The sequence below is a fragment of the Photinus pyralis genome, unplaced genomic scaffold (assembly GCF_008802855.1).
Source record: "Photinus pyralis isolate 1611_PpyrPB1 unplaced genomic scaffold, Ppyr1.3 Ppyr1.4_LG10, whole genome shotgun sequence".
Classification (NCBI taxonomy): Eukaryota; Metazoa; Arthropoda; class Insecta; order Coleoptera; family Lampyridae; genus Photinus; species Photinus pyralis.
Window position 1 is genome coordinate 13156081 of NW_022170250.1, and position 11760 is coordinate 13167840.

General features: G+C 45.9%; 5 protein-coding genes across 6 annotated transcripts; 3 read left to right on the forward strand and 2 right to left on the reverse strand.

Annotated features, from left to right (window-relative positions):
• Window positions 1-364: 364 nt before the first annotated feature.
• LOC116161222 (2-methoxy-6-polyprenyl-1,4-benzoquinol methylase, mitochondrial-like) lies at window positions 365-3479 on the forward strand. The gene is made up of 8 exons (XM_031474495.1): window positions 365-553; window positions 612-730; window positions 780-987; window positions 1050-1144; window positions 1558-1707; window positions 2798-3134; window positions 3182-3293; window positions 3339-3479. Exons 1-8 carry the CDS (start codon window positions 462-464, stop codon window positions 3438-3440), a joined length of 1215 nt encoding a protein of 404 aa, XP_031330355.1. The 5' UTR covers window positions 365-461; the 3' UTR covers window positions 3441-3479.
• On the reverse strand, window positions 3372-4075 carry LOC116161240 (small nuclear ribonucleoprotein Sm D3). The gene is made up of 2 exons (XM_031474521.1): window positions 3622-4075; window positions 3372-3575 (listed from the first exon to the last, which is right to left on the reverse strand). The coding sequence occupies exons 1-2, from the start codon at window positions 3929-3931 to the stop codon at window positions 3472-3474; spliced, it is 414 nt and encodes a 137-aa protein (XP_031330381.1). The 5' UTR covers window positions 3932-4075; the 3' UTR covers window positions 3372-3471.
• Window positions 4076-5294: 1219 nt separating this feature from the next.
• LOC116162311 (protein HGH1 homolog) lies at window positions 5295-6687 on the forward strand. The gene is made up of 4 exons (XM_031475909.1): window positions 5295-5503; window positions 5550-6053; window positions 6101-6455; window positions 6503-6687. The coding sequence occupies exons 1-4, from the start codon at window positions 5416-5418 to the stop codon at window positions 6603-6605; spliced, it is 1050 nt and encodes a 349-aa protein (XP_031331769.1). The 5' UTR covers window positions 5295-5415; the 3' UTR covers window positions 6606-6687.
• On the reverse strand, window positions 6654-7756 carry LOC116162312 (39S ribosomal protein L44, mitochondrial). Its single transcript, XM_031475910.1, has 4 exons — window positions 7615-7756; window positions 7335-7568; window positions 6798-7286; window positions 6654-6751 (listed from the first exon to the last, which is right to left on the reverse strand). Exons 1-4 carry the CDS (start codon window positions 7679-7681, stop codon window positions 6672-6674), a joined length of 870 nt encoding a protein of 289 aa, XP_031331770.1. The 5' UTR covers window positions 7682-7756; the 3' UTR covers window positions 6654-6671.
• A 97-nt stretch (window positions 7757-7853) lies between these two features.
• On the forward strand, window positions 7854-11289 carry LOC116162307 (centromere protein J). Of its 2 annotated transcripts, XM_031475906.1 has the most exons (6): window positions 7854-8944; window positions 9903-10378; window positions 10428-10650; window positions 10706-10925; window positions 10978-11107; window positions 11161-11289. In XM_031475906.1, the coding sequence occupies exons 1-5, from the start codon at window positions 8052-8054 to the stop codon at window positions 11104-11106; spliced, it is 1941 nt and encodes a 646-aa protein (XP_031331766.1). In that variant the 5' UTR covers window positions 7854-8051; the 3' UTR covers window position 11107; window positions 11161-11289. The 2 variants fall into 2 exon arrangements, with proteins under 2 accessions (XP_031331766.1, XP_031331765.1); XM_031475905.1 differs by having other exon boundaries at window positions 10978-11162.
• The last annotated feature ends 471 nt before the right edge of the window (window positions 11290-11760 follow it).

Consider the following 11760-nt stretch of genomic DNA (forward strand, 5'->3'; position numbering starts at 1 on the left):
CACGGGATCTGGGGGGTCAGAAGGAATCAATTAGATTTTCCCTGACGACTACCATGACAGTTGTTATCAGATATTCACTATCCCCCAGAGCTACATTCTCCCCCAAAATGTTCGGCCCTTAGCACTTTCGTGTATGGAACGAAAAATTGGGGACACTCGCTACAGAATAATCATAGGCATGGCGATTGTCCTAAACCTTTTTGGGAAAAAATAAAAAAGTAACTGTCCAGTGTCCTGGTAATTTTCCGGAAAAAGTAATCGGTTCCTTCTGTGCTGGGCGTATTGAATTTAAATGGGGGGTACGACCACTGATCTAGATGAAAAAATTGAGGGTAATGAGAAATCTGGCAACATCCGGACATCTTTTGGAATTTTCGTGAACTAAATCAAAATTGTCAAAAAAATGACAGATCCAAATAACTAATGAAAGAACTGATAAATAAATAAAATTAACGCCTAAAATGAATTACACAGGCTTAAGCAAGCTCTTCAGCGTCTTTCGAATAATCAAAGAATCGGGAGGCCTAAGAGCCTCCCTCTATAAATTGTACAGGTAAATCCGTCTCGATTACATAAGCTGGGGGGTATGTTTTGATGGGTTAAATTCGCAGAATGGACGAGCTAAAAGTGGGGACGCTCATGGGAACCGACAAGTACGGCAACAAATACTTCGAGAACAACCGCTTCTTTTACGGACGCAACCGTTGGGTCGAATACGCGCCGTACTACCGTAAGTCGCTCCGAAGTTTTCACGCAATCGTTTTATGTGCGACTTGAAGGTTTGGAGTACGACGGCAGTCAAGTGCCGGCCGAATGGTTCGGCTGGCTGCACTACAAGACCGACTTCACTCCCGACAACGATCCTGGCAGGCCCAAGTACAAGTGGATGCTCGACCACACGGAGAATTTGAGCGGTACGCCGCAACAGTACGTGCCGTACAGCACGACGACGCAGAAGATCGACGCGTGGAAACCGCCGTGTCCGAAGTAAATTACTCACGATCTGTAGTCGCACTTTGTTTCTATGTAAATAAACTTTTGAATCCTAGATTTGTAATCATTGCCAAGCGCTTTTGCCATCGGCAGGCGGGCTATACGCATTTCGGATTTGAAACGGTGACGGAGCAGGAAAAACAGCAGCGCGGTATGTATGAGACGTGGTTAAAACTTGGCACGGTAGCTGTCGATTTAGAGAACAAAAAGCTGCACGATAGGACCCGGAAAACCAAAGGTTTCTGCTTCTGATTCCTCAGCCTAGGATTTCTAGGCAAATTTCCTAGGTTTTTGAAAGATCATTCACTCAAAAAGGTTCATGGAAAATGATTCCTGAATTAGGACTGGTAAAATATCCAGGAAGACCTCCCAAGAAAGTTATGTAGAAGTAGTGCAGAAAAATTTGAAATTTAAATTTGCCTAGGAATACCTAGGAATTCTTCCGAGTATCAGGAGCACAAAGATTTGTACTCCTGATACCGCAACTCGGCGCGAATGATTTTAAATCGAGAGTTACCGTGGCAGAACCGGTCGACTCATTGCATGAATAACACGTAACTGTAGTACATAAGATCTTCGACGAGGTCGCCCAGTCCTACGATTTGATGAACGATCTGATGTCGTTCGGCATACATCGCCTTTGGAAGGATACGTTCATGGACCGTCTCGGGCCAACTCCCGGTACAAATTTGTTAGATGTGGCCGGAGGGACAGGTAAGAACTAGAGGGAAACAACTTTGAATTTTTGATGTACACCAAGCCGTGGGCGTATTTAAAGCAATAGCCCCCCCCCCCAGTGGCGCACGTAGATTTATTGGGGGGGGCGAACTTGTTTTAACCCCCCCCCCCGTTCGTAGATTTATTAGGGGGAGGGGGGGGTAAAGAAGTTCGTGGCACATACAGGCACCCAGTGCGTACTAGAAGGGGGGGGGTATTTTATTTCTTACTGCTGACAGGCCCCTTTATTGCTTTAATTAGTCAACGAAAACTTTGAATAATAGGTATATTTATGGGCAAAAAACCAATTTCGACAAAAAATTCAAAGGGCTGTAACTTTTGAACTAGTAGCCCAATCCTGGAACTGTTTGAAATTATGGATTCTACAGGTCACATTCTATAAGAAAATATTTTTTTCCGGTCGATCTGAGACAATTTTTTTTTCTGGGCAAAAAAAAGGCAGTTTACCTTCCTTTTTCCCAAAAATCGACTGCTCCAAAATTTCTCGGGAAAAAACTTTTTCTTATTAATTTGGGTGCGTAGAATCCAAAACGATTCGTACTTTTTCGATTAGACGTCTCAATCAGAAGTTATGGGCAAAAAACCAATTTCGACAAAAAATTCAAAGGGCTGTAACTTTTGATCTAGTAGTCCGATCTTGGAACTGTTTGGAATTATTGGAATATTTAGATTTTAGTGACTTGAGACTTTAACCAAAACCAAAATTGCTCTCTATATATACCTATACCTTTATTTTAAAGTGGGCGGAGCGGAGTATTACCTAAATATAATAGCTATGATGATAACTCAATATATCCCCTTCATCCCCCCGTAAATACGCCACTGCCCCCCCCCACGTGACGCTCTTTTTCGAAATTTGGAGGGTGAGGGGACAACTTAACTACAGCTTCCTATTTCCTGTAATTCCTCTCAAGAGGGGCGGGAAGGTTGTTATTTATCCCCCACCATCGTTTGGCAGAGATAGGCCTCTCCATATCGGGTGTGCCTAAATGTGCAAACAATTGAACTATAAACGGTACATTTGGGGGGAGCTCGCGCGGGTACCCTCTACGATTGCAAATTGCAGGTGACATCGCCTTTCGCTACTTGAACTACCTTAAATCGGACCGCCTGCACCCCAACAGTCACGTCACCGTACTCGATATCAACACGGCCATGCTCGACGTCGGACAATATCGAAGCAAAGGGTTGGGGTACGATTCCTCTCAGATAACGTTTCAAGAGGGCAACGCCGAGGAGTTACCGTTCGAAGACGGCTTGTTCGACGCCTACACCGTCGTTTTCGGGATTCGAAATTTCACCCACATTCAGAAAGCCATCGATGAAGCGTACCGCGTGCTGAGGCCCGGAGGACGCTTCCTCTGCATGGAGTTCAGTCAAGTTACCGACACCAACTTGCAATGGTCAGTAGTTCACCCGCTCCGCCCCGTGCTGAAACCCACAGTTACAGGATCTACGACCAGTACAGCTTCCAAGTCATTCCGCTCATGGGTCAATTGGTCAGCGGCCAATGGCACCCCTACCAGTACCTGGTGGAGAGCATCCGCCAGTTTCCCAATCAGGTACGCGATTTGCACGCGTTCACTTTGACTAACGAAACGTTTCAGGATCTCTTCAAGTCTATGATAGAAAAGGCAGGCTTTCGAGAGGTCATTTATGAAAACTTATCGTCTGGCATTGTCGCAATTCATTCAGGCTTTAAATTGTAATTAAAGTTTGCTTAAAAGTAAATATAAATAATTATCGTCCTCGTCCGGGCAACGACCCAGGGTTCGGTGGCCCCCCTTGCCAAGTGGCACGTCCGCGGACCGGTGGCGCGACACCGCGGCCTCGACCTCGTGCAGCTAAAACGACACATTAAAGTAAATACGTCAACAGCCTCGTGCAAACCTTGCGCTCTAAGTATCGCCGACTTCCCTCGGCCAGCAGTACCGCTCTTCGTTTGCTTCTTGAACATTGGCGCGTTCTTCAGCATGTCGGGCAGTATGAGAAAGCGGATTTTGGAGCCCCGGATGTAGACGTTCTCGAGCTGCGTCACCCTGCCGTCCCTGTAGGTGACCGTGATCTGTGTCATTTGGCAGTTCATGTTGTCCTCGGCTTCGATTAGCTTCCCCCGGTAGATTTCGCCGGTTATTGTTTCGCAGGTTACGATATGGCCTTCCGCCTCGTGCAGGACCTTAATTGGGACACCGATGGACATGTTTAATACTATTTTAGAATTTTTCCGTTTAAATTATGTCGGATGATCTAAATTTCCCGTAATAATTTCGGAATATTTGGATGTTTTTATTTTGTAAACAATTCTAAGAAAATGGCGGCCGTATCAGGATTCCGGGCGACATCTGTCAATGGCTGTTGTCAACAAAAACCACAGAATAAATGACATTTGTTTATACAGAGTCCTAAAAATATATGTATTAAAAAAGTGCACCACGTTCAGAGCTTTCCATGTCAGTTTCAAAATTGTATTTGCACAAGCTATCCAATTTTACGTAATTTTGGAAAGCGAAGGATTAAGGTATTCTTGAAACGCACGTTAATTATATGATTTGTAGTGCTAAAAATCCTCCGAACATGTTCTAAGAGCTATTCAAGATAATCAAAACTAGAATCATCGTTACCTGTTATCTACGCTATGCCACTGGGTACCCCTCTCCAGAGCCCTGGTGCTGCATTCTCCTTCAAAGCGTTCAGTCCAAGTTCCAGTTTCATAAAAGTCTATCAAAATTTCCTAAGGAGTATTCCAGATTCCGCATGCTACTGGGTTGTTACGTTCGATAGTACCTCTGCAAAAGGCATAGAGTAATAAAGCTGAATTTATAGTTCCGTACCCGCAACGCCGTGCCGTAACGTTTGGAATTAAACCCTACTTGTTGCGCGTGAACATTTATAATTCGCGTTAACGTTGCGTTAGAACGGTTACGGTACGTAGGAAATGCCCAAATCTTATTTCTTACGGTAAATCGTGCTAACGCGCTTGTCTTCGGTAGTACTCGGATCATTCAAACAGTTGAGTTTATCCTGACGTTCGTTTCGTTTATTTACAATAATTATTGACACTTTGTTGGTTATTATTATTTTGAAATGCACGTTACTCTTACTGACAGATGACATACAATGACAGAATTCGTTACGCGCTAATGCGCAAGCTGGCACTTGCCACTACGGAACTATAAATCGTATTATTTTCGTTAACGTAAGATTTTACGGTTCCGTTCTTACGTTCTTACGGTTACGGAACTATAAATCCGGCTTAAGTATTAAAATCACTAGGGGATAATGTATAATCGGGTAGTATGATGGGATACCCCCCAGCAGACACAGAAGAAATCAATTACCTTTTCTCGAAAACTACTGTGACAGTTTCTATCTGCATAGGGTCACGAAATCTCCTTTTGTTGGGGGAGTATTTCGGGGTTATATTCGCCCCCAAAAACGTTTAGCCCTATACTCTCGTGTATGAATTATCCCCCAGAACATTCTCTACAAAAACCATATTTCAGGAATGAAAGAGAAAGGGAATAGAAAGTTGTAGATAAACTGAAATGAAAGTGTAGATTCTGGTCTGGGAGTTAATGAACAGCAGTGTATTTATTTGTAACGTGAGACACAGCCGTAAATTGAGCACGTGTTTATAACCACACCTAACCTCTAATTTTTTGAATGTTGTAAATATTATGCTTCATGGCAGAAGCTTTAAAGGAACTTGTGGGCTTTTTACACAACGAAAAGAGGCCCGATTTACAGATATTAGCTTTGGACAGCATTTTAGGTGAGAATCAGCCCTAACCTAACCTAACTTTCCGTTCCGATTTCAGCAACGACCGGAACCACTGAAGGAATCGACTTAATTCTGAAGGACGACGTTATAGTCAAGAATCTAATTAACTTACTTAGAAGTCCCAGTTTATCGGTTAAACGCACAAGCGCCTCGGCGCTCGTGAACCTTTCCGCGTACGGCGATGGCCCCGGAACATTGCTCGGGGCAGAGGAGAACAGCCTGGCTGTCGTACTCGTCGAAGGCATTACGGATCCAGATTGCGAAGTAGCGGATTTGTTTTGCATGATTTTGTCAAATATAACTCGCACCGAGGACTGTGCACTGGTGGTAATCGGCTTGATCGATTTGGAAACGATCGTCAACATCGTGACAAAAGTGAAATTTAACAATAAGGCTAATAACCTTCACTACTTAGGCGTGGTACTCTCGAATTTGTCGCGGCATAAAGTTGTACGCGACGCCATCGTCGAGACCTCCATTCAGAAGTTATTGCCGTTCACAGAATTCGATGGATCCGTCGTTAAGCGAGGCGGAATTGTAGGTGAGTGACGATTATCGCCACTGAAACAAACGCACATCTCAATTTAGGGACTATTCGCAATTGCTGTTTCGACATTGAACGTCACGGCTGGCTTTTAAGCGACGAGGTCGATATACTCCCGAGACTGCTTCTGCCGCTAGCCGACGGTACCGAGTTTAGCGACGACGAGTACGAAAACATGCCGCTCGAGTTGCAGTACCTGCCGAACGACAAGCGGCGCGAAGAAGACCCCGACATTCGGTGTATGCTGATCGAGTCGATCACGCAACTGTGCACGTTACGGGCGAATCGAGAGATCGTGCGAAGCCGCAACGCCTATCTGATTTTACGCGAGCTGCATAAGTGGGAGAAGGATCGCAAGGTGTTGCTCGCGTGCGAGAATTTGGTTGACATACTTATTAGGTGCGTTGCAGGAGGGTGGGGGACTGTTGAGTATTTTCCGATTTTAGAACCGAAACCGAGATTGGAAAGGATAACATAAAGGACGCCGAGGTGCCCGACGATCTAACGAATGTGTTCAGTAAAATGGATAAGGATTTTTTGGATAATTAAATTTTGTTTCCGTTCATTTTCTTTGCGTCCCCGGAAGATCTGCAAAAATGTCCTTTACTCGTTTTATTAAATCGCCAAGTTATAAATTCTGTGTATTGCATTTAGCGCGGCGGTATCCTTTGCTATTTCGATTGACTCGCCCCATCCTAAAATTGCAACGGCTACAAAATGTTCACCCAGTTAACGACTTACCGATCCCCAGCAATTTTTTCTCGCTGTATAACCCGACCTGGTAATTCGCCAGTATCGTATTTGAAGCGGACTCGTTGCATAATCTCGCCTCGATTTCGGTCACCCCGTTCTCTTGGGCGAGCTGTTTCAGCACCTCGTATGGATTTTTCGGGTCCCAAATGTCGAAAATGCCCTTGCCGTTCAACTGGCACAGTAAGAAGTCTTTCACGAACAGGTGCGCCCGATCCTCGCCAGTCGACCGGTGCAAAGCCGCGACGATCGCGCGGAACGTGTCTGCGAGCGTGCTTGCTTCTGCGGGATATTCCGCAGTTAATACGATATCTTTGGTACCTAAGTGATAGGCGACGTGCGCCAACATTGTATTATTGACGAGGTGATTGCATAGGGCCTCGACGATTTCATCCGGAAAAGTCGTATACTGCTGCCTGACCGATTTCAGGATTATAGAGTTGCCTTCGCTGATCAGTTCGCTGTTGTCCTCAAATGTATCTGCAAGCTGCCGATTATATTACGGTGGTTAACAAGGGACGTGTAAACCAGTGGGATTTCCCGCTAATTCCTTCTGTACCACATACGATCGATGCGTGAAGGCCCGTTTAAGTAGGGCCTGGTTGAACTCTTCGCCGAGACGTTTGCCGAAGGAGTACAGCTCCGCGTCGTGGTTCCACTCCAAGAAGGAGGAGCGAGGGATCGGCGGTTGCGGTTCCTGCCTTTTGCGTCTCCTTTCGAGCTCGATTAAGGTCGGTGCCACCCATCGTTTTATGCCTTTCGCTGGAAGCAATCATGAGGAGACCGTGCGGGCGCTTGGTCTGCTTACCAGTGAGATTTGGTGATAAAACAGCTCTCGGAGGTAGAAGTGCGAGAAATTTTAAAAACGAAGCCATCTTATTTTGATAACATAACCTCAAATTTTAAGTCGTTTGTGGTCACCATCACAGTCACTATACAGGGTACTCGGCAGGTACGGGGTGCGTCACCAGGATTCAAATAGTGCCCGTAATCTTTAAAGTAAGATTGTATACAACCAAATCAAATTAAGAAAATTAAAAAGAGAAAGGTAGGCTCATAAAGACTAAACGATCACAAAACGTAGAGATTTCGGTAGTACGCAGAGTGTGACCGAGGTAGTTCAAACAACCCAAATAAATAAACATTCAGTAGTTCTACTGCAATTTTTCCGAATGAACTACGAATTTTGTTGCAAACGGTTTTCCTTTACTTTTAAATGTTAATTTTTGCATATTTCCCTTTTAAATGTCCTTATCACCGGCGAGTATTTTAACGAAATTGGACGAACTAAAAAAATGGCAACAGCAGCAGCAGGAGCGCCTCCTGTGCCTAAACAAACCCACCCTCCGGAAATCGAACTCATCCTTGGATACATCGGGAAAGGAACCCCTTACTATAAAAAGTACCTCTACCGACGTGAAGCCGAAGCAGCCGTTTCTAAGACGAGGTGCTGGTCTGTCGCGATTTCGCATGTACCCCGGTGAGCAATTCAAGCCTTTCTCGGCGACCAAGAGGCCGACCATTGTCAAAGACCCGCGACCTCCGCTCACTCCGCTCAAGAAGCCGAGCGACAGCATCGTAACGAAAGCGGTGTGGGGACTGCCGTGCGTTGACAAAAACGACACCGATAGGGAGCTACAAATATTCGAGGCGTTGGAGGAGCGTACCAATCGCCCGAGCTTCTGCTCGACGAACTCCAGCGTGGTCAACTTACTGGCGAGCACTCCGCAACCGCGTTCGATCGTAACCGACGGCGAGGAAACCTGCGAGATCGACGAGTACGAGGAGCAAATACAAAAGGACTACTTCAACTTGATCGAGAAGGCGTTCGAGTTCAAGCAGTACGTCGCCACTCCGAATTCCAGTTTGAGCTCGATCGCCAACGACACGGACGTCGCGTACAATGACGAAAATCGGTGGACCGAGGTGGAGGTCCAGACGACCGTCAGCTCGGCGAGCAGCTGCATCTCCGAGAAGGCGCAGACGAGACGGAGCGTCGAAACTATGACCGAGCCGATCGAACAGGCCGACCCCAAAGTCGGAGGTCTGGAGGCGGAGTTGAAACGTTTACACGTGGAGAATGGCAATGCGAAGAAGCTGAAGGAGAAGTACGAGCAACAGACGAAAGAATTTGAAAGGTAGTTTTTTTAATTTAATTCCCCCCCCCCCCTCTCCTCCTCCTCCAAGCTGACAATAGCAAAAGTAATAAATTATATCCTACTTAAGTGTTTAAAGTGAGCATTTTTAGTGCATTTTTACCGAGACCCCACGGTGCTATGCTCTCCCCCAAGATGTGTAGAAAAATGAGTATTGTGGTCACATTTTTCTTTTCTGGAAGATATTCTATAAACGAGAGTTGTAAGGGCTGAACGTTTTGGGGGAGAATGTAGTACCGGGGGTCTGGGGGGTATGGAATACCCCCCAGCCACAAGAGCGATTTAATTACCCTATCCCAGAAGCATCATAGTAGTCTTTGGGAAGAGATAATCAATTCCTTCTATGTGCTGGGGGGTATTCCATACCCCCCAGACCCCCTGGTGCTATGCTCTCCCCCAAGATGAGTAGAAAAATGAGTATTGTGGTCACATTTTTCTTTTTTGGAAGATATTCTATACACGAGAGCCTAAGGCCTGAACGTTTCGGGGGTGAGTGTAGTACCGGGGGGTCTGGAATATCCCCCAGACAAGAGCGATTAATTACCCTATCGCAGAAGCATCATGGTAGTCTTTGGGAAGAGATAATCAATGCCTTCCGTGTGCTGGGGGGTATTCCATGCCCCTCAGGGGTCCCGATGCTACGCTTTATTGCATTTTGATTAGCCAAAACTCAATCATGAAACTAGCTCTACTTTAGCGACCATTTTGGGATCAAAGAAACCCAAAATTCAGTTCAGGAAACGGTTAAACACATTGATAAACTTGACCTTGTTATGGAGACCACGGTTAACCCTTTAGGTCATTATTTGTTGTGTCCTTTTTTGAAAAAAAAAACGCATGCGCAGAACCAACTTTCTTATTTATGAGCGGTTTTTTCTGAAATGTTAAGGGAAAGTGCTTGGTAAATAGATAGACTAAAACGCGCAATACAATTATATAGGTACAAGAAGGAGATACTAAAACAAATCGAGGATGAGAAACTGAAAATGGCAACCACACTGGAAGAGGAACGGAAAAAGTTGGCCAAAGAAAAGATGGTTTTCGAAAAGTACGTCAAAGACCAACAGAACAAGCCGTCCAGGAAGGAGCGCGCGGAAATTACCGCCTTAAAAATCGAAGTGGCGACGTTACAGGAAACGTTAAAGGCGAAGGAGTCGAAAAACGGAACTACTCAGGCGCGTTTGCGCAACCAAATCAAAAACTTGGAAAAGGACAACGCGAACCTCAAGGCGGAAATCGAGGACCTAAACAGACAGCACGCCAAGGCGATCGTCTCGCAACGAATGCGACGCAAGCCGTCCAGTACCAAGACGTTGCACGAAATCAACGACAGCTTATCCGAGCTGATGGTGATGCGTAAACCCGCAGATCTTCCCAAGGAGAACGTAACCCCCGCGCCACCGGAACCGGCGAACGGTAAGCGATCGTTCGTACCGAATCCGCACTGACTTCTTAATCTTTTCAGATCGTATCGAGCGAACGTCAAACGACGGCTCGAAACAGATCAAGTATAGCAACGGTAATATTAAAACGATCTCGCCGGACGGTAATGTTATAATATTTCAGTATTTTAACGGAGATATTAAAGAGACTAACTTACTGGAAGGTACGATACGTTACCATCACCGCGACAGTAAAGTAAATCACACGACGAATCCTGACGGTACCGAGCTGATTCAGTTCGCCGAGTACGTACGTCGCGCCGATTTGCGCGCTGTCCTAAAACGACGGTCTCTGTTTCAGCGGTCAGATTGAGCGGCGTCTGCACGACGGCGTCTGCGAGATCGAGTACCCGGACGGCGTCAGGCGGAAGACCTACTCGGGCGGCGTCGAGGAGATCGTCTTTCCGGACGGGACCGTCGTCAACGTCTTTCCGGACGGGACCGTCGTCAACGTTAACAAGGACGAGCAGGTGATGACGCTGCCGAACGGCCAGAGGGAGATACACACGAGCGAGCACAAGGTGAGTTGGCCGGTTCGTCTGCAAAAGATCAGTTTTTATTAGTGTGTCCTAGCGAAGGGAGTATCCGGATGGTACCGTGAAGATATTGTATCCCGACGGGTCTCAGGAGACGAGGTACTCCAGCGGGCGTGTTCGTTTGAAGGACAAAAATGGAAAACTCGTCATGGATTCTCAATTTTAGGGTTAAGATTTACTATTGTAGATGTACCTACACTAAATACAAATAATTTTATAGCAGACGTTTCCATCTTCAGGTGTAACCCATCTTCAGGTGAACAGTGGGGGGGGGGGGGTATTCCAGACTTCTGATGGATTTATGTATTATGCCCCACAAAATGGAAAACCATAACGTACTTCCCAGGAATAAGACATCGATTTCTAATGTGCTGGGGTGTAGACGGGGGTATCCATACCCCCCAGTGCTATGCTCTCCCCAAGATGTGTGGAAAAATTAGTATTGTGGTCACATTTTTCTTTTTTGGAAGATATTCTATACACGAGAGCCTAAGGCCTGAACGTTTTGGGGGAGAATGTAGTACTGGGGGGTATGGAATACCCCCCAGCCCCAAGAGCGATTTAATTACCCTATCCCAGAAGCATCATGGTAGTTTTTGGGAAGAGATAATCAATTCCTTCTATGTACTGGGGGGTATTCCAGACCCCCCGGTGCTATGCTCTCCCCCAAGATGTGTGGAAAAATGAGTATTGTGGTCATATTTTTCTTTTCGGGAGGATATTCTATACACGAGAGCCTAAGGCCTGAACGTTTTGGGGGAGAATGTAGTACTGGGGGGTATGGAATACCCCCAGCCACAAGCGGGAATTGATTACCATA

What these genes read in the sequence shown, in the direction of transcription:
- LOC116161222 (XM_031474495.1), top strand. Translation starts at nt 462, where the DNA reads ATGAATTACACAGGCTTAAGCAAGCTCTTCAGCGTCTTTCGAATAATC. An exon ending in TCCCTCTATAAATTGTACAG is followed by an intron (nt 554 to 611) that starts GTAAATCCGTCT and finishes TTAAATTCGCAG; the next exon opens with AATGGACGAGCTAAAAGTGG. An exon ending in TGGAAACCGCCGTGTCCGAA is followed by an intron (nt 988 to 1,049) that starts GTAAATTACTCA and finishes TTTGAATCCTAG; the next exon opens with ATTTGTAATCATTGCCAAGC.
- LOC116161240 (XM_031474521.1), bottom strand. Translation starts at nt 3,931, where the DNA reads ATGTCCATCGGTGTCCCAATTAAGGTCCTGCACGAGGCGGAAGGCCAT. An exon ending in GGCGATACTTAGAGCGCAAG is followed by an intron (nt 3,576 to 3,621) that starts GTTTGCACGAGG and finishes GTGTCGTTTTAG; the next exon opens with CTGCACGAGGTCGAGGCCGC.
- LOC116162311 (XM_031475909.1), top strand. Translation starts at nt 5,416, where the DNA reads ATGGCAGAAGCTTTAAAGGAACTTGTGGGCTTTTTACACAACGAAAAG. An exon ending in AGCTTTGGACAGCATTTTAG is followed by an intron (nt 5,504 to 5,549) that starts GTGAGAATCAGC and finishes TTCCGATTTCAG; the next exon opens with CAACGACCGGAACCACTGAA. An exon ending in TAAGCGAGGCGGAATTGTAG is followed by an intron (nt 6,054 to 6,100) that starts GTGAGTGACGAT and finishes ATCTCAATTTAG; the next exon opens with GGACTATTCGCAATTGCTGT.
- LOC116162312 (XM_031475910.1), bottom strand. Translation starts at nt 7,681, where the DNA reads ATGGCTTCGTTTTTAAAATTTCTCGCACTTCTACCTCCGAGAGCTGTT. An exon ending in ATTAGCGGGAAATCCCACTG is followed by an intron (nt 7,287 to 7,334) that starts GTTTACACGTCC and finishes GGCAGCTTGCAG; the next exon opens with ATACATTTGAGGACAACAGC. An exon ending in GAAAAAATTGCTGGGGATCG is followed by an intron (nt 6,752 to 6,797) that starts GTAAGTCGTTAA and finishes TTGCAATTTTAG; the next exon opens with GATGGGGCGAGTCAATCGAA.
- LOC116162307 (XM_031475906.1), top strand. Translation starts at nt 8,052, where the DNA reads ATGTCCTTATCACCGGCGAGTATTTTAACGAAATTGGACGAACTAAAA. An exon ending in GCCACCGGAACCGGCGAACG is followed by an intron (nt 10,379 to 10,427) that starts GTAAGCGATCGT and finishes TAATCTTTTCAG; the next exon opens with ATCGTATCGAGCGAACGTCA. An exon ending in GAGCTGATTCAGTTCGCCGA is followed by an intron (nt 10,651 to 10,705) that starts GTACGTACGTCG and finishes TCTCTGTTTCAG; the next exon opens with CGGTCAGATTGAGCGGCGTC.